Source organism: Colias croceus, chromosome 27, assembly GCF_905220415.1.
Source record: "Colias croceus chromosome 27, ilColCroc2.1".
In the NCBI taxonomy this organism is placed as follows: domain Eukaryota; kingdom Metazoa; phylum Arthropoda; class Insecta; order Lepidoptera; family Pieridae; genus Colias; species Colias croceus.
The window spans coordinates 864,479-890,216 of record NC_059563.1 but is presented as its reverse complement, the minus strand read 5'-3'; the positions used below and the strand labels follow the sequence as shown (position 1 = coordinate 890,216).

At 32.5% G+C, this 25,738-nt stretch overlaps 1 protein-coding gene, 1 long non-coding RNA gene and 1 other non-coding gene across 6 annotated transcripts; all 3 read right to left on the bottom strand.

Moving 5' to 3' along the window:
- Window positions 1–1,972: 1,972 nt before the first annotated feature.
- LOC123703814 (damage-control phosphatase ARMT1-like) lies at window positions 1,973–23,306 on the bottom strand. Of its 3 annotated transcripts, none has more exons than XM_045651975.1 (16): window positions 23,095–23,306; window positions 14,078–14,183; window positions 13,459–13,676; window positions 12,657–12,813; window positions 11,848–11,985; window positions 11,065–11,142; window positions 10,527–10,604; window positions 9,582–9,675; window positions 8,686–8,771; window positions 7,794–7,855; window positions 7,460–7,524; window positions 5,890–6,002; window positions 4,925–5,102; window positions 3,180–3,306; window positions 2,613–2,718; window positions 1,973–2,094 (listed from the first exon to the last, which is right to left on the bottom strand). In XM_045651975.1, exons 1-15 carry the CDS (start codon window positions 23,187–23,189, stop codon window positions 2,622–2,624), a joined length of 1,692 nt encoding a protein of 563 aa, XP_045507931.1. In that variant the 5' UTR covers window positions 23,190–23,306; the 3' UTR covers window positions 1,973–2,094; window positions 2,613–2,621. The 3 variants fall into 3 exon arrangements, with proteins under 3 accessions (XP_045507931.1, XP_045507929.1, XP_045507930.1); XM_045651973.1 differs by lacking the exon at window positions 23,095–23,306 and adding an exon at window positions 20,173–20,435; XM_045651974.1 differs by lacking the exons at window positions 10,527–10,604; window positions 23,095–23,306 and adding an exon at window positions 20,173–20,435.
- Window positions 14,365–14,437, bottom strand: Trnak-uuu. Its single transcript has one exon. It is a non-coding gene; the product is annotated as a tRNA-Lys (tRNA).
- Window positions 20,991–22,279, bottom strand: LOC123703816. 2 transcript variants are annotated; one of them, XR_006753052.1, is made up of 3 exons: window positions 22,238–22,279; window positions 21,586–21,780; window positions 20,991–21,150 (listed from the first exon to the last, which is right to left on the bottom strand). It is a non-coding gene; the product is annotated as an uncharacterized LOC123703816 (long non-coding RNA). The 2 variants fall into 2 exon arrangements; XR_006753051.1 differs by lacking the exon at window positions 22,238–22,279 and adding an exon at window positions 21,882–21,919.
- Window positions 23,307–25,738: the final 2,432 nt, after the last annotated feature.

The window sequence follows — 25,738 nt, the reverse complement described above, 5'->3', positions numbered from 1 at the left end:
TATTTCAATAGTGTTTCATAGTTTCTCATCTATGAGAACTGTCATTTAATCAACCGTTTAATTTTCACATAGTTACACATTTAAAGTAGGTAACTTATGTGTAAAAAATTTCAAAATAAAAATTCACTCTCTTTAATCAAATGTATTTATTATCTACAGGAACAAAAAAAAAAACGTAAGCGTAAGATTGCACAATTCTTCTAGAGTATCCATCTTGATAACACGTAGGCTCGAAATGCAGTGAACACAATATTGCAAATTGTGGCGGCGTCCAATCAACTCATGTCTCACGTTTTATACCCATTTTTTATTTAGCTCTGGAAATCTAAAACAAAATGAATTTATTAATAATCTGAAAGAGAAATTAATAAACAACAAACGAAAACTAAAACACATAGGGCAAATAAAACAACCACGTGGTATGTTTTATTTTCCTGCGGTAAAAAATTTACATCTATTATTTGCAACAACAACTACATATAAATCTGATTTATGAAACAAAATAAATAAATCAACGTTAATATGAAATAGATTTTTTGTCATAAATCGATAATATACGCTAGATGTGTTACAACCACAGACTAATAATAATATACTACGTATGTTACAACACTACGGTGGTAAACAAAATGCCAAACGTGATATTATTGTGACGTTTTTTAAAAATTATTTCATTATTTTATATTCCACAACCCCATAAAGTGGGTAAATGTTACAGTTACAACATAAAATTACAAAAAAGCGCTTGATAAAACCTTCAAATAGGTTTAAAACATAAATATTTATCAATTTGCTGAAAATCACTTACCGATGGAAAGATATTTTTACATTGTTTTTATCCAAAACTCCCATTCGACTAGTGATAGCCGGTTGCTAAACATACAATAGTTATTTTAGCACACTGACAAATAAAAAGAAACACTGTACACTTTATATTTTCTAAATATTTCGTTAAAAACACTTGACGCACTGAAACCACCAGCTGGTTGGAAAACAAACTGACTGCCGGCGCGCTACGTTTGAAGACAGTGCAGATACTCTATCGCTATCTCAATCTGGCTTATGCTGTTATTGACTAAGAGTAAGTAGATTAGAAAATATGTATTTTGTTCTGTCTTAATATAAGAACTCTATAGGTTAATTGCTCTTAGGTTTTTAAGTTATGAAAGTCTGTAATCAAATGGCATCTCGTTTTGTATTTGACGCTTTTGACAGTAATTTAACGTTAACAATTGCTTTAACCGTCGAAACAACCGGTTAAAATCACAGGTTAAATTTAGTGTTAAAATTTTGACGAAAAATGACGCAACTCATATTTTCCTTACCGTTACTTAAAAACATGTTTGTTATTGCTAAAGTAACATGGTACAACCCAGCCTTAAATAATAGAATAGAGAAAATCGATATACTTAATTCATATTCGATAAGTGAACCTACGTATTTCTCTATATATGCCACTCATGGTTGAAGATCAATTGAAGATCATCCCTGCAAAAAATTCTTTTGGTTTTGTTCCGTGAACACTCAACGCCATCTATTGAGAAATTAGTTAAACATGTCAACGAGAAATATTACTTCATTAGCTTTATATTTACCTTATTTACTATATTGTATCGTTGATCGTGACTTAAAATGGGAGATTTTTTATTTGCTTTCTACAACAGCACAATTTTCTTAAAAATACTCCTGTGTGTAAAATACCTTGTAGAAAAGACACTACGTCAAACCATGGTAGGTTTGACGTAGTGTCTTTTCTACAAGGTATTTTCAGTTGGTCAGTCCGACATCAACGTAGCAATATGAATTTTGATTTTTGTGTCATCATTCAAAGCGATATATTACAAATAGGTACACTAATAATTTTATTATTGGTGTATAAATTTTTTGTTGATATTTTTTAATTGGGGATTGTGCAGTAATAAATTATTGTGAAACAGAGAGAGATATAAAGGGAAGAAATATAAACACATTATTTTATACCAAAATAAGTTTATTTCAACAAAGTAAAAGTAAAAATATCAACATAATTATTTCATCTCTTCATAATATCCCTTGTTGCTTTTTCTCACTTATAATTTCCAATAATTTGAGTACCTGTAATTAAAAGAAATTTTTAAGACACAATTTTTATAAATTTTCACATAAGAAATTATAAAATGAACAGAAAAAAGAAAACTTAGAAGATTATTTTTGTATCTGAAACCTGCGTGCAAAATCCGAAATCTCATAAATATTTCTATATATATATAATTCTATTATTCTAATCCATAAGCTACATAACTGAATTTGATATTTTTGGTTTTATGACATTCAAAAGCTTTATAAATTTATAAAGAAAAAAGCGGATGCGTGTTCGAGTCCCGGTCTCGTGATCGAATTTTTTTATTCTTTATAAATTATAAGCTACATAACTGCCAAGTATCTGGTTTTCCGTGAAAGAGTAACAAACAAACATATTCTGGGTCTTCAGTTACCTATCAAATTTCATTGTAATCGGTTCAGTAGTATTTGCGTGAAAGAGTAACAAACATTCTTTTAATCTTTCTTCTTTTTATCCATCCTCACAAACTTTCGCATTTATAATATTAGTAGGATATAATAAAAAATCCCACCATATTAATCTAAGAGCAGACGACTCCTTTACAAGTATCTCCATACATAGGACAGGGTCGTTCGGAGACTTTCAGCGGTTCGCATTTTCCGCAAAATTGTATAACACTGGAAATAAAGGGAAATGTTAGTAAATACATTTATTTTAATGTATATGTTGCAAGCATGTGGTTAAATTAGATGTATTATAAATAGTCTCGAATCTTAAACTTATATACGATACGTTGTTTTTATAAAAGCATTTAGGTAATTAATAAAACGGCTACGTCTTATAAATAGTTTAAATTTAGGCTATTAAAGAAACAATTGATTTAACTTGGCTGCAACACACAAGACAAAAACGTCCGAAAAATCTTTCATTGTATGCTAATAAAGACGAACTCAAGAAAAGGTTTCACAAAGAATTTTCAAATTCTTTAATTCTTCTTTATTTTCACTGAGAATACAAACAGATACATAAATAAAAAAAATATATATTGAAAATTCAAGCTGTAGACATTCTATCGTAATAGTCTGTAGAATGTTATAAAGAATGTTATTGTGTGTTTATGAATAAAAACTTTCCTCACCCATAATCCCCCTTTTCCATCCACTTTTCGTCGATTTTGTTCAACTGCTCCCACTTCCCTTTCGGCAAGCCGCAAATTAAATCGGCCTTTACTGTTCGACACGCCGCTATGGGCGCTGGTAGAAAACCTAAAATTTATATAGAAAATGTTGTGTGGTTTTATGAAACCACGGTAAAAGTGAAACTTTTTTTCACACTATAGACATCTAAAAATTATCGTATTTGTACGATAATTATCGTACGTATCGTGCGTCACGCGACATGCGCTACACAGACCAAAAAGTTTGAGACGATGTAATAAAAGTTTCACTTTAAAAAATGTAATAAAACTTTTTTTTAGATTTTATTCACAATATTATCAATGTTTCTTTTAAATATTTCTGATATAAGAAATGCAGAAATAAAAAACTATATCTGCGTAATAAAAAGATTTCAAACATAACATTACATTTTTTCGAATCCATACTAATATTATAAATGCGAAAGTTACTCTGTCTGTCTGTCTGTTACCCAATCACGCCTAAACTACTGAACCAATTTGCATGAAATTTGGTATGGAGATATTTTGATACCCGAGAAAGGACATGCGAAGCCGGGGCGGACCACTAGTAAATTTATATATTACTAGCTTTTCACCCGCGACTTCGTCCGCGTAGTTATAGGTAAAGTAGCATAATATCAAAAATTATCCTATATCTCAAATCTCAAATTAACATCAAAATCAGTGGTTCAGGCATGAAGAAGACACAGACAAACACACTTTTACATTTATAATATTAGTAAGGATACAATTTTTTATTGTACAAAGAAGATTTAGCATCTAATTGTAATTACAATCATACATATTTACATTATGCCTAATATGTCGCAGGCAAATTGTACAATCGCTCGTTACCTATACTAATATTATAAAGCTGTGTTTGTTTGTTTGAACGCGCTAATCTCATGAACTACTGGTCCGATTTGAAAAATTCTTTCGGTGTTAGATAGCCCATTTATCGAGGAAGGCTATAGGCTATATATCATCACGCTACGACCAATAGGAGCGGAGCAATGCGGGTGAAACCGCGGAGCACAGCTAGTATTGTAATATGGTGAGGATTTACTTTATCCAAACGTCCACAAAACGTCGCTATTTCAGCGTAGTTAAAAATACAACGAACCTAACCTAAACCAAAAATTACGAATACTCGACATATTTACAAAATGTCGAGCGTCTATAAACGGCGAAATAATACAATTATCCTGCGATATATGATCAAAATCTATACATATAATAAATCTGTAGAAGGGTCAATTCTGTACATTGAAAATATTGAAAAAATAAATAGCAGGGGGTGTTACTGGATCGATACCAAACCCAAATATATGATTAAAAAAATTTTTGTCTGTCTGTCTGTCTGTCTGTCTGTATGTGAAGGCATCACGTGAAAACTAACGGTTGGATTTCGATGGAACTTGGTATAATTATACCTTATTATCCTGGGCGTAAAATAGGATACTTTTTATCCTGGAAAAATACGTAGAAAAAAATTAAACTTAATTTTTCAGTTTTATCCATAGACGTTGTTCTGTAGAACCGCGAACACACGTTGCGTATTATTATAGGCCTAGCCGTATTTGGGTCCAATAGATATTTATAAGATGTCAGAGTTACTCAAAATGGAGAAACCATCCACGCGAAGACCGACATCCGCGCGGACGGAGTCGCGGGCGAAAGCTAGTTTCTAATATAACAAATCCCACCTTGCAACGCCGGTTCGAATCCCAGGGTGGGATTACAATTCCTCTCTCCCAACAATTTCCTATAATTCAAATCTCCTTTAAACAGCACACACGTTGCGTATTGTAATTGTCTATATAAATCCGGATCGTATTTCTTCATGTCTTTGTAAACGTGCGGTGAAGTCCAGAAATCGTCGCACTGAGGAAAAGAAATATTTTTTGTTATTTTTTGGGATTTTTTTGTGAAAGGGTGGTGGATAAAGCTAGATGGATAAAGATGTTGAAAAATAAGACATGTATGTGAATACTTGTTTGCAAATAAAAAAACTTTAAAAGAGCAACTATGGAGTTTCTTGCCGGTTCTTCTCCATAGATACCTGCTTTCCGAATCGGTGGTAAATTAAAAGAATGTAATGACGATTCAAAAGTGCTTCTGGAAGAAGTCTAATTGAATAAATAAATGTTTGAGTTTGAAATAAATTTCAAAGACCATGTTATAAATCTGTATTTAGTCATGTAATTTTAATTTTTAAAGCAACTTCATCATTTGCAGTAAGTAACTTCAATACAATATAGAATAGTTTTATTTTATATTGTATTGAAGTGAAACTTCTTTATCGGGGTTGGAAAAAAATTTAGTGTAACTTTCGTTACACTTGACATTTTTTTAGTTACGCGCCATCTTTTTCTTATCCCTACCAAGCGTGATTCGACGTATTTCTGTAAAGTTGCATATCGGTAGTAAATTATTTTTTGAAAAAATAAGGTCATAAAGAAGTTTCACTTCTTACGTGTGTACACACGCACACATTTTTTTTAAATATTTGTCAATTTTTCTGTAGAAATTACTTTCAAAAACACCTTTAAAAACAAGTTTATTATACTTTACAAGTTCTACAAAATACTTAATCATTTTTTTTATATTTATGACGTTTTTTTACACAAAAATGAATTAAGTTTGAGTAAGAGTTTAAGTTGAAACTCACCATAACAACAAAGGTCCCGTCTTGTACATAAGTTTCCCAAGTACTCGCCAATTGCTGTAAACTATCTGATGAAATTATACGCGGCGGTTCTTCTGCACTATCTTCTGTTGCATCTGTTTAATTAATAATGTAATTAATTTTAGTTGGAAAATAGTAAAAAATATTTATAAAATTATCGTTTGAAGAAAAGTGACGCAACATTTTATAAAAAAAAAAATAAAAAACAGTTAAGTACACATTCTTTTTTTATTCTATTTATTTCATAATACGCTAGGTAAGATTTGTTTGGCTGTATCTGTACTAATATTATAAAGCTCAAGAGTTTGTTTGTTTGTTTGAACGCGCTAATCTCAGGAACAACTGGTCTGGAGCAAGGAACAAGAGCGGAACACTGCGGGTAAAACCGCGAGGCACAGCTAGTATTAGATAAATAGCGGAATATCACTATGCAAAAGCAGCCATTCTTTATAATAAATATGAAAACATGAATAACCCATTGAGAGTGTCACTGCATGGGCGTAGCCACTGTGGGGCACTTGCCCCACTCTAGCTTTAACCTGGAAGGTAGGTAGATACCTAACCAAAACTAAAAATTGAAGTAAGTACCTACTAACTCTTTTGACTGACTAACACCTAACAAGTGTCATACGCCCAGCGACCAAACGGCTGAAGATTTTTGGATCTATTTCGTGGTGTGGTAGGTGAACAATAAGGTGTTTTGAATAAGAATAATTCGAATAACGAATTACACACGAAAGAAGAAAATAGCTGAGGTTTCTATGTTACATGAACTGTAAGAAAAATGAGTATAGTACCCCAATTAGTTACCCCACTAACAAATTTCACTTTTGTTGTTTTACACGTTCTACAACTCACTGATACTTTTTACTTTACACTTATTCGCCATCGCAAATGCCTTCGCGAATGCCTTCGCAAATGCCGGCGGTACGGCCGCGGGCATTTGAAGACCTGGATATAACTTTGGGTACATACTTGGTACATACAGTTGCTAGTTACATATTATTTTTTATTGTTGCCCCACCTTGAGCCCATGGCTAGCTACGCCCATGAGTGTCAGTAATAAAATATTGAAACACAAAAGCTATTGCATAGCTTCTATCGCGGGCCTTGAGCGCGGGGACCGAATCGAGAAATTCCGTAACGAAAAACCTCACGCTCCCCACTCCTTGGGGCGGAGGTGTGGCTTGAAGGCATAGCATGCAATAGCGCAACCGCCACACTCCCCGAGTGACACACGTCGTTTTTTTTTTAATATTTATTGTATACAATTTACTAGCTAATACCAAAAATAAAAAAACGACGCAGCTTAACCTCAGGCGAGATTGTGATCAAGCGCTTCCCTATCGACAGTAAAAAAAAAAAAACAAAAGAGACGTGTGTCACTCGGGGAGTGGGTCGGTTGCGCTATTGCATGCTATGCCTTCAAGCCACACCTCCGCCCCAAGGAGTGGGGAGCGTGAGGTTTTTCGTTACGGAATTTCTCGATTCGGTCCCCGCGCTCAAGGCCCGCGATAGAAGCTATGCAATCGCTTAATAAATATTATATAACCTGGTTTAGGATCGGCCGGCACTTCTCTTCGATAGCTGCCCTTTGCGCACGAACTTATCACATATCTGAAATTCAAAATCAAATGTCACAGAAAAAAAACACATAAAAAACACGCTTTAATGAGTTTTTCATGAAAACAAAAGTTTATTTGTCTTAAAAATATCTTAAATAATAAATACTATGCTTTAGTTATAGTTTAAATCTCAAATCGTTTTAGAGAAAGCGGACGAAGCCGCGGGCGGTAAGCTAGTTAAATAAAACCTTCCTCTTGAATCACTCTATCTATAAGTACTATGTAGTGATATTATTATATATTAATTATGATAATACTCACTGAAAATCTACCGGCGTGACGTCAGACACGAACCAAGGTATTTTCTTAACGTGAAACCTAACCTGGACAAAATTAATATTTTTAATGTTATAAAAATTATTAAATTATGTAGCTTTTGCGTTTAAAAAATGTCACTCGAATTATTTTTCATAAATATTAAAATATAAAGATTGTTAAGAATAAGATAATATATAATAATATAATAAACGTAAAAACCACAGGACAGTTCTTTGGCATATTATCTATACTAATATTATAAAGCTGAAGAGTTTGTTTGTTTGATTGTTTATTTGTTTGTTTGTTTGTTTGTTTGAACGCGCTAATCTCGGGAACTACTAGTCCGATTCGAAAAATTCTTTCGGTGTTAGATAGCTCATTTATCGAGGAAGGTTATAGGCGATATATCATCACGCTACGACCAACAGGAGAGGAGCCACGGGGGTGAAACCGCGCGGAACAGCTAGTGATAATATATACGCACAGTTACTTACATATTTTGTAAAATTAAATTGTAATACTGAAATGATTTAAAAGAGCAACTATGGAGTTTCTTGCCGATTCTTCTCCATAGATACTGCTTTCCGAATCGGTGGTAAATGATAAAAATATGTATTGACGTTTCAAAAGTGCTTCTCGAAGACAATTGAATAAATAAATGTTTGAGTTGAGTTTGAGTTGAATATTACTAGCTTACCGCCCGCGGCTTCGCCTGCTTTGTCTAAAACCTAATAAATTATATACTAAAACCTTCCTCTTGAATCACGCTATCTATAACAAAAACTGCATCAATCCGTTACGTAGTTTTAAAGATTTAAGCATACAAAGGGGCATAGAGACAGAGAAAGCGACTTTGTTTTATACTATGTAATGATAATATGTTTTAAAATAATACCTTTTGTACGATTTTTTGTGATATTAAGAAATGTGCCAAGCACAGGTCGGTGAACAGCTCGTAGCCCGCGTTGTCACAGACTATATCTGCAAAAAAATAAATCAAAATCACAAAAAATACAAAATGATAATAAGATCTCGTTTAATCTATACTAATATTATAAAGCTGAAGAGTTTGTTTGAAAGCGCTAATCTCAGGAACTACTGGTCCGATTTGAAAAATTCTTTCGGTGTTAGATAGCCCATTTATCGAGGAAGGCTATAGGCTATATATCATCTCGCTAAGACCAACAGGAGCAGAGAAATGCGGGTGAAACCGCGGGGAACAGCTAGTTATTGATATCGTATAAAGTGTACAAAGTTTGGGTTCATTCTGTCTCTTTAATGTTGGTCAAAATTTAGTCTTAAAGTGTCGGTTACAAACATACAGCTGAAGTTAACATAAAGAAAATAATGTTAATAAAATAGTATGAAGTAATTACATACAACTTTTTATACCAAACTAGCTTTCCGTCCGCGGCTTCGCCCGCTTTGTCTAAAACCTAACAAATTACATAAGAAAAACCTTCATTGAGAATCACTCTACCTATTAAAAAAAACCGCATCAAAATCCGTAGCGTAGTTTTAGATTTAAGCATACAAAGTGACGTAGGACAGAGAAAGCGACTTTGTTTTATACTATGTCGTGATATCTGTAAGTATACAATTTCTAAGTTACTCATCACATTTTTTTTTTGAAGTGAAACTTCTTTATTGGGGTTGGAAAAAAATTTAGTGTAACATTTTTTCGTTACGCGTGACATTTTTCCGTTACGCGCCATCTTTTTCTTATCCTTACCACGCGTGATTCGACGTATTTCTGTAAAGTTGCATATAGTAAACAACTGAATAACTTACCGAACATGACCGACTCGGGCACAGTGAACTTAGCCGGGCAGGGCGGGGGCGGAGGCCCTTCGGGGACTTCGCCCTCGGGCGGGGCTTCCGCGGGCTAGACAATTAAATATTAAATAAATATTACTATATTAATTAAATATTATTATAATTATAGTACTTACTTACTAATAAAATGTAACCAATTCGCTTTGCATTGGATTAGTTATTGCAATAACCTGTCTTGTTTTTATGAGTGACGTTTCATGTGAGCAAGAGCAGGACACAGCTATGGTAGAAAAATTCTTGAAATTTATCCATTGTTTAACTTTTTATTAGTAAGGCCGTTTATTAATAGTCAATTAATAGGACATTACAAATATATTGTTACTTTACATAGTTACTAGAAAAAATAAAAAATAATTGGAAAAATAAGTAAACATTCGCCTATTCCTACTTTAGCTTACATCTAAAAACTCAGAGATATATTATTGTCTCTAAATACGAAAATATAGTAATACGACATCTACCTAATTACCTATAAACAACATAACAATTAACCTTTATAACTACATTTTTTTTTGCTTCTTTACCCTAGTAATAAATAATAATAAATATTTCAGGACAATTTTCACACACGGCACGATCTGATCCCATACTAAGCTTTCGCTTGTGTTATGGAAACCAGATGGCTGATATACATACATATATAATTTTAAATAAATACTTATATTAACACCCAGATACAGAACAAACATCTATGTTCATTACACAAATATTTGCCCCGGGTGGGAATCGAACCCACGACCTTTGGCTTGGAAGGCAGGGTCACTACCAACCAAGCCATTCGGTCAGTCAGTAATATATTATTATTATAAACTAACTACATATAGGTATAACAATTAATTGTCCTATAAAGTATTCAATAAAACTACGTATTTAGCTACTTTTTATATATTAATATATTACTTTTTCATCTTGCTCACAGAGAGGCAAACCGGCGGCCGTAGCTAGTCTATTGCAACTGCACTTTTTCAAAGTGGTATTCTGTAAGATATTTTATTTTAGAACCAGAATATTTAAATATCCAAAATTTTTCATTTTTGGGATCATAAAATTATAAAATATCCGCTCGCGGCTTCGCCCACGTTTTCAAAGAAAAACCCGCATAGTTCCCGTTCCCGTGGGATTTCCGGGATAAAATCAATCCTATGTGTTAATCCAAGTTACCCTCTATATGTGTGCTAAATTTTATTGTAATCGGTTCAGTAGTATTTGCGTGAAAGAGTAACAAAAACACACACACACATGCTCACAAACTTTCGCATTTATAATATTAGTAGTAAGTAGTATAGTGATTATAATTTGATTATTATAAAATTTAATGTATGTATGTATGTAATGTATATAACGTGACTTATTCTAAGGCAATACCTGCATAGTGTTGTATGTAAAAATGTATTGGTAAGCAATAAATGATGCGAATTTGAAAACAAAAAAAACTCACCCCTTCAATAGCTTTTGCGATATTTTCCGCTCGAACGACAACTTGGTCGGCTATTTTAGCTGAGTCATCTACAAGTATCTGAAAATTAATAACAAGTATTCTGTAAAATAGTAGGAAATAATCTATGCTAATATTATAAAGCTGAAAATTTTGCTTGTCCGTTTTAACGCGCTTATCTCAGGAACTACTGATCCGATTTGAAAAATTCTTTCGATGTTAGATAGCCCATTTATCGAGGAAGGTATAGCCTTCCATATATCATAGCCGGCTATATATCATCATCGGTGCAATGCGGGTTAAGCCGCGGAGCACAGCTAGTTAATAATAACAAGTCCCGATATTGCCACCTAGTTTGTAAATTAAAAGTAACATTTTAATGCAATACAAGTCACAATCTTGCTCAAAAATTATCCGAAGCAAAACTCTGCCTACGCGTGTTTTAAACAGAGTTTACAAATCGACTTTTAACATTACTACCACGAAATAAAGTGTTGATTTCAATGAATGCTTTATACACTCTGACATTTTTCGACGACCTTTGCTAGGCTTTTTTGAGTTTAATTTATATATATACTAGCTTACCGCCCGCGGCTTCACCCGCTTTGTCTAAAACCTAATAAATTATATACTAAAACATTCCTCTTGAATCACTCTATCTATTAAAAAAAATCGCATCAAAATCCGTTGGGTAGTTTCAAAGATTTAAGCATACAAAGGGACATAGGGGATTAGGGACATAGGGACAGAGAAAGCGACTTTGTTTTATACTATGTAGTGACTAACCTTGTCTTTAAGGTCTAAAATCATTTGAAACGGATCTATGACATCTCTAGACGGACTCTTTTGGACTCCCTCGTTTTTTAACTTCACTTGTTCACCCATAGACAAGGATAGATCGCATTTGTTGGACCATAGACAAATCTGAAATACATAAACAATATTATAAATAAATAAATATTTCAGGACAATTTTCACACACGGCACGATCTGATCCCATACTAAGCTTTCGCTTGTGTTATGGAAACCAGATGGCTGATAAACATACTTACATATATAATTTTAAATAAATATTTATATAGATAATTAACACCCAGACACAGAGCAAACATCTATGTTCATCACACACATATTAGCCCCGGGTGGGAATCGAACCCACGACCTCTGGCTTGGATGGCAGGGCCACTACCAACCAAGCCAACCGGCCAGTCATATATAAAATATGTATAAAGAATAAAAAAAATTCGATCACGAGGCGGGACTCGAACCCGCATCCTTTCACGCCAATCCGGGCGGATGCCTGACCTACATTTATATTTATAAAGCATTTGAATGACATAAAACCAAAAATATCAAATTGTACATAGACAATATTTATTGAAAGAAATAAAATTAGGTATCTTGTTCGTGAAAATCCGCCTTGCGTGTGTTTGTGGTATTGTGTGTCTGTGTTTGAGTGCTTGTTTGCGTGTGTGTGTTATTTTATCCACATACCTTCAACAAAGTCATAAAATCCGCCTTGTGTGTGTGTGTGTGTGTGTTATTATGTGTCTGTGTTTGAGTGTTTGCTTGTGTGTATGTTTTTATCCACCAACCTTCAACAAAGTCATAAAATCCGCCTTCCTCTTATCCTTATCGCTAGGCTGTAACATGCTGGTAAGTTTCTCAGCCACAATGCACATAGGTTCAAGGCTGTTGGTAAATGACTGAGCTTTCTGCTCGTCGAACGGGTCGAACTTTTCCAGCGTTTTGCTGGAACGTACATACGAAAATTGTTGAGTTCAATGAATGTAAATAAAGTACATAATATCTTTAATATAATATATAAATCTCGTGTCACAATGTTTGTCCTCAATGGACTCCTAAACCACTTAACCGATTATAATAAAATTCACACACCATGTGCAGTTTGATCCAACTTGAGAGATAGGATAGGTTTTATCCCGGAAATCCCACGGGAAAGGGAACTATGTGGGGTTTTCTATGAAAACGCGGGCGAAGCCGCGGGCGGAAAGCTAGTATATATATAAATATCAAGTACGTAACTTTAAAAATTTTCATCATAAATTCAAGTAATTTTATAGCTGGCTTTTTATGTGTGTGTGTGTAATCTATTTGGTAATTTATACTTATTTCGAAAAATACTTTGAGCCTTGTAGGTATTATTTCATAATTACAACATTATAAAAATATTATGATAAAAATAAGTAAACTTGGATGCAAGATGAAATGTACAAAAAAACGAACACTATTATAATGTCGTTTAGATAAAATAAAATCGAAAGAAACAAACAAACTTATTCACATATATCATACAATTTACAAATAACTCAAAAATATCAATCTTAAAAACTCAATATTGACAACCTTAGCATAAATATCAACCACTACACTCACTTCAGTTCGCATCCTTCCCTCAACCGCCTGTAAACATAGCACTCAGTGAACACCCAAGTGTTAAGGAAATAGCTAGGGCTGTCAACCGCGGATATCCACTCGTTCCACCGCTTCGCTTCAGGGCTGTCAACTTTGAGTAAATCGTACGGTTTGTTGGTGACTAGGTCGTTCTTTAGTTTTGTTATGTATTGTATGTAGTTGCGGATGTCTTCGTCGGACTGAAAAAATTAAAAATATAGTAACTACAGTAGTTAGAGATAGTGAATAATATAAAAATACCTTTAAATTCTAAACATTGTGTAAATGGGATATGAATTCATTTTATAGTTCAAATAATCTATACTATTATTATAAAGCTGAAGAGTTTGTCTGAACGCGCTAATCTCGGGAACTACTGGTCCGATTTGAAAAATTATTTCGGTGTTAGATAGCCTATAGGTTTATCAAGGAAGGCTATATATTGCTTATATAGGCTATATATCATCACGCTAAGACCAACAGGATCCGCCATTTTTTTATAAATTTATGGTGTAAACCACAATCGAAACCCGCACCACATGGTAAAGGTTTTTAACTACTGTACCAAAAAGGTAAAAATATTAATATACAAAATACTCACAGCACCACATGACCCTTTTATTTTAGAACTCTCCCGCGATAGATAGTCGATAACTTTGGTTAATATAACCGGCATACGTTCCTTTAGCGAGTAATACGCGAAACTCCTGTAACGAAAACGATGTTTATTTGAAAAATAAGAAATAAAACGAAAAATAATTTTTTTTAGTGACAATGTTAAAATATTGACTGAGATTTTTATGTCTATTTTTATAAACACATATCGAACAAAAGGAAACATAATAAATACAAAAAATATAAATAAAAAAAAAAACAAAAAGTTATGGCCGCCCGAACAGGGACTTGAACCCTGGACCCTTGGATTAAAAGTCCAATGCTCTACCGACTGAGCTATCCGGGCTTCGAGAAGAGTGTCGAAATTACGCTATTATAGCCACACCACCGATATTTCATCGTCATAACCAACATTCCATAAGTAATATTTTGTACAAATTGAACATTATTGCTATCACTATAAGGTTTATATTTCCATGTACTAAGGAAACTTGGGAGCATGTCTTCGATCGAACAATATATTAGTTTTATGTGTGTACCAACATGAACGTTATTCCTTTGACATTAAGTTTTTTTAATATAAAAATTACGTCAATAACTTATCTTTTAATGTTTTATTAGTTTTATCAGTCTAATCATTTATAATTTATATACCTAATCGTTATATAATTTAATAAAGATCAAACACGATGCAAGTACTTAATAAGTGAATAAATATTAATTAATTATTCTTCATCCATTCAAAGATAGATAGGATTACGATTTAAAAAAATGCAATTACCACTACACCGGGCCGTATTATGAACTCATATTTCCAGACAATTTACGGCGTGAATTAAACTGACCGGCCGTAAAGCCGTATTTTCCTGAAGCTGGCTGGCATCTATGATCTTTTGTACGTATCACGAGCGCTTATTTGATGGCCGTCTCCATAATGGGCAGAGTTGGGCGAGTAGAGGCAATCACGATAGTGTAGAGGGCCTAAATGTCTATGGGTATCATAAGCTATCAGTTATCACCAATTTAATTAGTTTTGCGTTTCTTAAATAATAGGGTTTGTCCTCAAAATAGTAGATCTGTCACCAAAATGTAGTCACCAAACAATGCAAAATCAGTTCCACATTAAATCACCTAAAATCCTGAGATATAAGGTCTAGTACCAAATAAATGTTTTTGTATGTATTATAATAGGTGTGTCGTAATAAGTATTTAAGCAAACTAATTTAAAGAGATCACCAATAAATCATATTATGTTACTAAAACTTAAAATAATCAATATTTATTCTTAAAAATAATAACCACTGAATAATCAGCTGTGGTGGCGAATGGTTAGCATAATTGTAGATAACACTTAATTAAAGTTAAAATAATCAATATTAAAACAATAATACACTGAATAATCAGCGCTGGTTTGGATTTCGAAGGGCGCCCCCTTTTTCTTTTCTGGCTGATAAGCACATTTTTTGCTTCTGGTAGGGGGTTGGTCAGCTTTAAGCGTATGGCTAATCCGATAATATGTTTGCACATGTCAATTTTTAAAGAGCGCCAATTTGTCTCCGCCCCTTTGATCATTTTTTCATTTAAATTATAAATTGATGTATTATAAGAACGAGGTTTATATTCATGTAATGCAATATTATTTTATTGGTTACCGATCTCTTATTTTACACACATATTAACATTAATTTGATAATTCACACCTGGGAACAATTTTTGTTTATCTGAGAACGAAAATATTTCGTGGTGATAGATCTATTTATTAGGTGATACAACTTGATGACAAATATAAATTTTGGTGATAGAAAATATAGTTCCCAATTGTCTATTATCGGCCGTCATTGTAGATGTTTATTACATTTATGCCAATATCGACGATCATAATATTATGTTGGGCCAACGTTGCCCATTGTGAACAGGGTCCATCAGTATTCAGTACCTACTTATTAAAGAAGTAAGGACATTATTAAATTTGCCGCATATAAGGACTAAATATATTAAATGGATAGCCAAGAAATTAGAAAGATGGGTGAAAAAGAAATAATTTTATACACATTAAAAATTGTAATTTTTAATACACAATTTTTTATTAATAGGTATCACATTATTCGAACATAGAGTAACTTAATTATTTACAAAATAATATAACCAATAGAAATAGAGCTTAAGCTTATAAGTAACATAATTTGTTACCTACATATTAAGTATTAACACATTTTTTATCTGAACCGCGAGGGACTGGAACATGCTTCCTGAGTCTGTGTTCCCCGATGAGTACCTACAATATGGGGGTCTTCAAGCGTAGCGTTCCATCTTAGACCACATCTCAGCTTAACCTCAGGCGAGATTGTGATCAAGCGCTTCCCTATCGACACTAAAAAAAAAAAACAAGAGACGTGTGTCACTCGGGGAGTGGGGCGGTTGCGCTATTGCATGCTATGCCTTCAAGCCACACCTCCGCCCGTCGGAGTGGGGAGCGTGAGGTTTTTTCGTTACGGAATTTCTCGATTCGGTCCCCGTGCTCAAGGCCCGCGATAGAAGCTATGCAATAGCTTAAAAAAAACACTTATTGTAACAAAAACTGTAGATTGGATATTATTGTTTTTCAAATTCTATAACAATTTCGGTATGACCTAGCATTTGTGGCATGTGTACACAGAAAACAACCATTCTTTAAAAGTACAAATAATGTACACTTTTTATATTTTAGACACAATGGAACGATAACTTATATAATATCTTTATTCATTACTAGATTTTTCCGCCCGCGGCTACGCCCGCGTTTGCAAAGGAAAACCCGCATAGTTCCCGTTCCCGTGGGATTTCCGGGATAAAAACTATCCTATGTGTTAATCCAAGTTACCCTCTATATGTGTGCTAAATTTCATTGTAATCGGTTCAGTAGTTTTTACGTGAAAGAGTAACAAACATCCATACATCCATACATCCTTACAAACTTTCGCCTTTATAATATATATATTAGATATTAGATGTTTAAATTACATAATTTTCATACAACTAATACCTGTATAATATTTAGAATATAAATATAAACTTAGTATCTACACAATTATAACTAAATTAACTTAAAACAGCTAATCTAATATATAAAATTCTCGTGTCACAGTTTTCGTTGCCATACTCCTCCGAAACGGCTGGACCGATTCTCATGAAATTTTCTGTGCATATCGGGTAAGTCTGAGAATCGGCCAACATCTATTTATTATATGTAGGTACCACGGACGAAGCCGGGGCGGACCGCTAGTCTTGCTATAATATTTTCTAATGTGCCACAAATTACATAAATCTGAAACAAACATATTTTAAATAAGTAATGCAGACATGGAAATAATAATTTTGGTTGCAATGTATAGAGGAAAAATTCACAATTAAGAAAGCGCATATAGATCTAAATAGAAATGAGTCCTAATGGTTACTTGGTATGTTGTATAGAAAACTATAAATCTATACTAATATTATAAAGCTGAAGAGTTTGTTTGTTTGTTGGAACGCGCTAATCTCGGGAACAACTGGTCCGATTGAAAAATTCTTTCGGTGATTGATAGCTATCATCACGCTACGATCAACAGGAGAGGAGCCACGGGGGTAAAACCGAGCGGAGCAACTAGTCAAAAATAAAGAAGTTACAACTTACTCTTCAATATTGTTCACAAGCTTCTGCAACGTCAAAAGTATTTGTTGCAATGTTTCCCCATTTTTTTCTTCCACCGCCAATCGCTTTTTACTTATTTCTATTAGTGTAGCTCGAGTATTCGCTTTTGATATATTTTGTGTTCTACGACGTCGTCTTTGGCGAAATGACGAGGGATGATTATTTGGAGATACTGCTTCAACGGGGGGTGGTTCTTTACTACGTACCGATAGTACCTCCTTTTGAGATGATACCTTTTCTTGAGATGGTATCTGCTCAGATTTTACCTCAGATGGTTCTTCCTTTTGAGATGGCATCTCTTCAGAAGTCATCTCTTCTTCAGATGGCATCTCATCGTCAAATAGTATCTCTTCTCCAGATGATACCTCCACATTTTGACGCAGTATTCCCTCACTTTGTGAAACAGTTTCTCCTTTATCTGTATTTGCAACCTGAAATTAGTTTTTACTATGAATTTACGTTAACCTAATTTTGACAATTGTTTTAACATCAACAGTGCTTAGACACAATAATCTATACCTACTTTTATAAGAAAGCTGAAGAATTTGTTTGTTTGAACGCGCTAATCACAGGAACTACTCAGATTTGAAAAATACTTTCGGTGTTAGATAGCCCATTTATCGAGGTAGGCTATATATTTTGTATAGGCTTGAATATAGGCTTTAACAGGAGCGGAGCCACGCCGGTGAAACCGCGGGGCGCAGCTAGTAATTATATAGAACTCACGTATGGGTCAACCTGATTGTACGGCGAGCCAGCGTCTTTGTTTTCACTTATTAAAGCGAGGTATTTTAACTCAATCTCAGTCAAGGGTGCCTCCCTTGCTCCAGTACTGAAGGAACGTCGAACCGCTGCCACCCTCCTCTTTAACTTGGATTTGTAGTCCACCCAATACTAAAAAAATATTTTTATACTGCATATTTTTACTTCCCCTTATTTATAACAATAAATTTGGTTAAGTATGTTTAGTGTATACTTAATTTAAGCAATATACAAATTAATTTGTTTTAACTTTATTTATATAAATACATATTTATAATTTCATTTAGCTTCCATAAAAATATGTATATATTGAAGCTCTTATTAAATTATTGACGCTTCTATTAATTATAAAATAATTTAAGTTATATAAACAATTATAAATGTTGAAAAAATAATAGTTAATTTTGAAAATACTTACACTAGACCATTCCTTCCCACTTTTCTCTGCGCCTGGTCCTTTAGCATTCAAAGACGCAGCGACACTTTCCCACATTCTCTTTGAATCCTCTCGCGCTTGAGCAGTTTTATTATAACCCATAGCAATATCTCTATGGGTTTTCACAAATTCCAACAAAGCTTCCAATTGTAACAAGGTAACGCGCCGCCTACGATTGGAATTTACCTCGCTCACCGAACTACGTGAAATAAAAAGTACGTTTTGTGAAACTCACGTAAAACAAACAAAAAAAAAACACTATAGTAATAATACGAAATGTCCGCAAATTGACTTCAAGCGCATAAAAACACTAAAAATACGCCACTCTTATAACTTTATAATTAAAAAAAAAAATGTTGACTTTTATAAATAGAAATTTAGAATTTTAAAATGGAACTCTCGCTAACCCAGCTTTTTTTCTAAAAGCAATGTACGAGTTTCGTTCGAAAAAGTTATCCTTAATGATAGATGTTATAAACACCATTATAATTACATATTTACTTCATAATGGTGTTTATAAGCTTATTATAATATGTTAATAATTGTTATTTTTCTTTAAGTTCATTTTCATGACTGAAACACAAATTTGTGTGTGAAACAAAATAAATTAATAAATTTAAAAAAGAAAACCGCAACTTTCCGATAAAACCGATAATGTTATTTTAGAACGGCACTGTAAAAAGGGAAAGCCTGGCATAGACGTAAACCATTCTGTAGTAGGTCTAATATATTATGTGTCTTAAAATACAAACAGACGTAAATTGCCTGGAACTTGAATGGTTTTTTAAAAGGTCATAATACGGCCCCAGAATATACTAAATAATATTTTGACAAAACTTATAAAATAAAAGTTTCTTCATTAAATTGAAACCATAAACTGTAAATGAGCTAAACTGAAAACTTCAACCGCTACTTGAGTGTTGTAATCTAGTTTATTTGCTGTCTTAATTATCAAATTATAGTTATTTTAATGTTTGTTGCTGCACAATTGCGAAAAACTCTCCACTAATTTAGTATGACATTTATATAATAACAAACAAATAGGCAATATGACTGGTATACATATTTTCTAATAAGAAATAAAAATACTTCCTCATTGCTGAGCATTATCAAATTAGGTACGATTTCGTAAAATATATAGTTCAAAAATATTTATACTACTCTAGGCCCACTGGTTTCAATGTTAAAATAAACAATATAATGAAATACGTACTTTTTGAACGTCCCTTGTAACTGCAAATTAATTGGAGTCGCTGTATTTATGAACGGACTGGGTTTTTCAACTTTGATAAACGGCCCGCCGTAAATAAATTCTGGAGTTGTACTATAATCGTCATCACCCGGTTTTGCAACATTAGCTGATGACGCTCCACTGCCCGGCATTTCAGATATTCTTTTTGTCGATGTCGTACTCATTTTTTTAAGTTTATTATATTTTCATCACATGAATTTAGATAGATCCGTCCATACACGGTGGGTCCAATGAATAAGGAATCACATGGAAGTGACATACCTACAAAAAAAGTGTGGCCGGCGCCATATTGCTTGTAACAAAACATGGCGGTGTTTAGTGCCGAGAATATATCGATAAACATTATTATGTTTATCGATATAAAAATAATATTAATATATTTTTTTTGAAGTTATACTTCTTTTGGCGCGTAACTTGTAACGCGTGTACATAAACACACACTCTTTTTTATTTATTTTAACTTTATTGTACAAAACATAGAAGTAAAATTACAAATGGAAAAAATGACAATGCCAATTAATAAAATTAAGTATGACGATGGCTGCTCGTGACGGTAACACCTATACAGGGTTACTTGTAAAACACCAGCAACCTCGCCGGACAAGATAGCTAACCCTGTATAATTTGATAAATCCAGTTCAATTTTGACTTCGATATAAGGATTACGGTAGACTTACAATTTGGTAATTTCAGTTTTGAGGAATGTAATATAATGAAACAACATAATATATACTAATATAGGTATATAATAGTATTTTATTACGATGAACAACACAATATACAGTAATTGTATTTATTTATTTATAAATAATAGACAAAAAAAACAATAATATATAATAATAGAGAAAATTATAGAGCTAAACTATTTTGTGTAGCCTGGAATGCACTCAGATACACTCTGTTCATTTTTGAGTTCGGGATTTGAGGCTCAACTGGTACCTGGAAATGAAATGTCACAGTTTACATTAACTAGCATTGTTCACTTTACATTTAAACTAAAATGCAATACATTTTAATTAAAAGGGGAATGCTGATGGTTTGAAATTAATATCAACATTAGGGCTTACAATAGCGGAACTTGAATTTATATTTTTGGTTTTATGGCATTGAATATAAATTTATAAAGAATAGAAAAATAACTTAAAACACCCCATGTATTTAAAGTAAATTGCACTTTCCCTCAGTCAATAACATTTCAACAACCAAATATCACCCAAGTTTGTACTCAAAAAATCATATAAAACCATCTCAGTTTGTTCACAGGCCTCCTTCAAAATAGGAGAAACGTTAGATTATAAATGACAGCCCTAAATCTAAATAAAAAGACCAAAAGTAAATTGGAAGACATCACGTGTCTACAGATAAAAACCTCACCCTGTGTGAATGCAGCGGCAGACATACTGGTATAGCATCATCGTGCAGACTAATCACATCCATTGTTCTATTGAAAGCACTTTCGGGGAAATGTAGGGAACATACTATGATATTATATCCTTTACATTTGGCTTGATATTTTCATTTTCAATTGCTTCTAACCATTCTCCTTTTCTATTTTCACTTCTTGGTAACCTTCAAAAAATGAATTTTTAGGTTATTATAATTTTAGTCCTGACCTGACTTATTTATAAATACATTTTTAAAGTACCTACTATAAAAGCGATTAATCTTACTTAAGTTAAAATTCATATTAGGTAAATTTAAGTGTTTTATTTTTCCTTCTGCTGCTCTTGGCAAAATTAATTTGTTATTTTGGAAGTGTATTCACCAAAGCAACTATTCTTAAGATTAATGACACAGCCTTGGGAGACGCACGTCTTCATCGAACATTTTGCTGATGTCGATATTATAAGTCATCACTAGCACCCAAATTCATTATTTTACTAGAACGAAAATATACAAAATAAAGCTATATTTGGTAACAATTTTACACTGAACATAGTCTGTGAATACTCCTCAATTCAATATACATGAAAATAAGTAAATCAGCAAAGTAATAACTAATATTTCAGTCAAAACGTATACATACCGGTGCAAAGACAAACTTTTCTAGTTTTCATTCTTTCCGGAGCCACATCCCACAATACTGCGCTTTGGTATTATGCCACTATTTGTCCTTGACCACTCTATATGTTTTAGACACAAATGTTTGTCACAATCACAAAAATATTCAATATTTTTCAATGTTTACTACGGAGCAATGACAGAGCATGTACATCATAATAACGAGAACATAAAATGGCGCCCGGCCACAGTAGGTATTTGAGCTAACTTCAAATGTCAAACGGTATAGAATTAGCACTGACTGACGTATAGTCATAATATATTTTCACTTAGCAGAATATTCATTAGTTAGAAAGAGACAGTATTCGTTTTATTATTTCGGTATCGAAATGCATGATATTTGTATAATCAGTTGTTTGTATAGAACATTATGCCCTGTCCATAGGATTCCTTAGTCATTGGGTGGGTCCAGGAAATTTAACGAATGACGTTTTGAAGAAAACACAGTCGCAAATATTTCAACTGTCAAACGACTGACAGTGGCGTTGATTCGTAACATGAAACGGTACTTGTAAATACGACCCATATGATGATTTGATTTTGTAACTTTATAAACGGAGACGTATTAGATTATATTCATATAATATTTATCTACCTACGCTCATAAATATACCTAGTTTTTTCTTAAATAAAAAAGAAACTCATTCAATAATCGAACAACCGTTTGTTAAACTGACTAGCAGGAGGACAAGGTATTGTAAATGCAAACGAGGTCCAGTACGAATTACGAAAATTAAAATATAAAATTAAAATATTACATTTTATGTGAGCATAGCATTATTTTAATGAAATAACATGAACATTAAATTCATGAATACTTACATTCCATACAACCCGCACATATCAACATTTCGCGGGGTAACAATTCGCATCACGGGCAAACTTTCCGTATCAACAAACCAGTCGTAAGCTGGCATTTTGTTTTATTTTTTTTATAAACTAAACACAATACTGAATCATACAACAACACATTTATATATGCGTATTATGCATATTACACGTGCAGATTTCACTGTACAAAAGAAACTTATGTTATTTCTGAAACTATTTCGGCCATGAAGCCAAACTAAAAATAGAGCACAATTTCAGTTAGGTACGTAGGTACAAAGATTTTACTATTGAATACGTTTTATTTTGGCAAATATCGTGAATATGTTGTATAAAATTCATCTTTAAAGTCAAAGTCTCAAATGCTTTTGATTTTTCATTGATGATGGAATAGGTACCTACTGTGGCTTACCCAGGAATCTTATTGTATTCAAAATCTAAGTACCTACCTAGGTAGGTACCTAACTAATTGCTTCTACCACAGAAAAATAACTGTAGGTAGAAGTCGTTCTGAAAACTACTTGCGAGTAGGAACTAGGTACCTAATGTATTTTGATTTTGACGAAGAGCTTTGAAAAAAATAAATTTAGAAATTATTCGGAAAATTAATACAGTATAAATTAGGTACCTACCTTACTGTATCTAATATGCAGTTCTTTGTAATGTTTGTAGGTTTACCTGATCACTGATTTATAACTATGGCAGGTTATAAGGATACCTATGTATAGAGAGCAGCTTATTTCTATTATTTATAATATGTAAGTAGGTACATATTGTTCTATAAAAAAAGACAAGAGTAGGTACCTTTAATCTATATAGGGCATATAACACTGGCCATTGGATTTATGATCTGAATTAATTAATAACATTCCAATTTCCATATATGAATTTCCCTCGCTTTTTATTATTATAAAGAATCGACTGGGGTTACAAGCTACTTTCACTTATCTCACTTGAAAACCATTTCAAATTATGTTCTGCGTATCTAAACAAGAAAAAGTGTTAATTAATATTATTAAGTAGTGGTAAGTGAAAGAAAACCATCTATGCATAGATCTATGCACTTAAATATGTATAAGTCTTTTATTACCTACTATTTAAGTACCTACCCATACCCTGGGTATGGGTAGGTATGGGTAGGCTGCACAGTGGGGTGGGGTGGGTATGATACCCATTATTAGTTGTGTGCAGCAATAAGGTGTTTATGTAAAGAAAAACGTGTATTGAAAAGGAGGGAAAATAAAAGCAGATTGTAATTCGTTAAAAATATATTTTTATAAAAAACAATATGTACGTGACGTACTTACCTTAAAATTTATATGGAAAAATACGAATACAAATAATTTACTATTTAGACACTGAATAATTCGTATCATTAGAAAAAATGTTCATCAAATTATCAAGTTAAAATTCTGCCAGATGTTATTTGTGATATTAAAATTGTACGATGGAATTTTACAAAGTTTAAATCATAATAGGATCCGTATCAATTCAATATTACTTGCGACACACAGAAAATCATCTCATATCTTTCCAACGTAAGATATACTTAGGATAACCTGAGATACCTTTAGTAAGTACCCAAATACAATCATACAATATTCCCGAGAATAAAGAAAACATTACATAACTAATATTTAAATGAAGAAATTTTTAATTACAGTAAGTAGCAATAAGTATATTTTTTGAGTTACATAATGAAACAAAACATTAATTATGAAAGAAAACAAACAAAAATAAAATAAAACATAAAATTTTTTTCCTTTCAATCAACCTTAATACTAGAATTAAAACTTAATTTACATAAAATCTAATTAGTAATTCATCTTAAAAACTATAATCACCAAAAATTTCATCAGTATTCCGTTATACGACACAATTTAACACGGCATAATTCAATATTTTTTTATACATTATACAAAGATTAAAAAAAAATGGCTCACATATTTTTTTTTTGCATAATTTTGTTACTTACAGCTGTTAACAACCTTTTAAAAAAATCTATTTAAAAACTTGTTTATTTTTATCTTTTAAATGTAAATAAAAACAGTTTCTAGACCCGTTTAAACAATAGCATTGTAATAATAGTAGGTAAAGAAGTTACATCAAATAGAAACACTAATTGTAAATGTTATATAATAAATATGTTTTAGATCAATGCAATTAAATTCGAAGAGTATCGTAACATTAAAATAAAAAATAAAAATTAAAACTTATGTACTAGTAGTCATGTTCCAAAGTTACTTATAAACTAAAAAAATTGAGATAGTCAAACAAAGAGAAAGATATTAATTTTCGTCAATATAACATATTCTAATACTCATGATTATTTTTTAGTCACATGCAAAATAATATAATTATATGTAATAAAATGTTTCCAAAATGTATGTATTAACTAGGTATATATAAATATAATAAAATGAGAGACAAAGAAAAAATATTTTCACCAACTAGTAAAAAATGCCAGTTAAAATACAGTTTGTTTTTTTAATTAAAAAAAATATTTCTTTTAGAGCCATTGTTTCTGAGTCTGTAACAGAATAATTTTGTTGGTGAAAATATTTTGTTCTATATTATAACAAAACAAGCAAGCAATGATCGTTTTAATTATTTTAGTCAATGATGAGTAATCTAGATT